Source organism: Plasmodium cynomolgi, assembly GCF_000321355.1.
Source record: "Plasmodium cynomolgi strain B DNA, scaffold: 1517, whole genome shotgun sequence".
Taxonomy (NCBI): domain Eukaryota; phylum Apicomplexa; class Aconoidasida; order Haemosporida; family Plasmodiidae; genus Plasmodium; species Plasmodium cynomolgi.
Window position 1 is genome coordinate 1 of NW_004193281.1, and position 1,057 is coordinate 1,057.

The following is a 1,057-nucleotide window of genomic DNA, read 5'->3' on the forward strand; positions in this document are numbered from 1 at the left end:
TTTATATAGAGAAACAAATTCTTTTATTTTTTCAATTCATAATTTTTAAAATACATTATATTTAATCATGGAACGAAAAATTGTATCTATATATTTTATGATTTAATAATTATATATAATCCTTCAGTGCATATTTCATTGTTCAACATGTAAAATATAAGTATAATATAGGAATTTTTTTTTAAAATATGTATAAAAATATATTTCTCCTTATCTTAGTTCAGTTATGTAAAAGATTTTTTTGAATATAAAACTATATTAAATAAAGGCCTCGAAGACTACCAAAATATTAACAAAAAATTTTTGTGAACTTTTTATGGAATCGCATTTAAAGGAATATACAGATGAAGATGACTCTTTTAAAAAAGGTTGTACCAATGCTTTAAGTCATATAACAACTATTAGTTTTCGTCCTCCAATTATTATATCTCCATTTTGTGAATATACTAATTACTGGTTCTATAGTAAGTTGAAAACAACTAATAAAATTACATATAATCAGAATTTATTGGAGAATTTTTTTAATGATCTTGGTAATTCCGAAAAATGCATAGAGTATACGGAGGCTATTGACGAAAATACATATAATGACCTTGAAAAATTAGATAAATTGTATGATAAATTTTATAGTTTTGCAAAAAAAGAAACTTCAACAGATAGTAATAATTGCAATTACGGAGAAGAATGTGCCCAAGAATACAGGAAACACGAGGATACATGTAGGGGGAAAGGTAACAATAGTTTTTGTAATGAATTAGAAAACTTTCGAGTAAGATATAATAATCACCTTACATCAATAAAAAATTGCAATAACTTAAAAGAATTACCATCCTTCCAAGGGTCTTCACTAGCTGCTACCATTTCACTCCCAGTTTCTGTAATGTCAGCAATATCTTTTTTTTCATTTATTACGTACAAGGTTGGTAAATTTTTTGTACAAAATTGATAACACTGTTTTACATTTTATAGTGTACCTATTAAAAAAAATTGATATGTTATAAAAATTGAATAATTTAACATGTCATATATTTTTCCTGATATTAGTTTACTCCCTTAG

At 24.5% G+C, this 1,057-nt stretch overlaps 1 protein-coding gene across 1 annotated transcript; it reads left to right on the forward strand.

The window, feature by feature from the left end:
- Positions 1-316: 316 nt before the first annotated feature.
- On the forward strand, positions 317-946 carry PCYB_007960 (hypothetical protein; the record flags this gene model as incomplete). Its single annotated transcript, XM_004228217.1, has 1 exon — positions 317-946. One exon carries the CDS (start codon positions 317-319, stop codon positions 944-946), a length of 630 nt encoding a protein of 209 aa, XP_004228265.1.
- Positions 947-1,057: the final 111 nt, after the last annotated feature.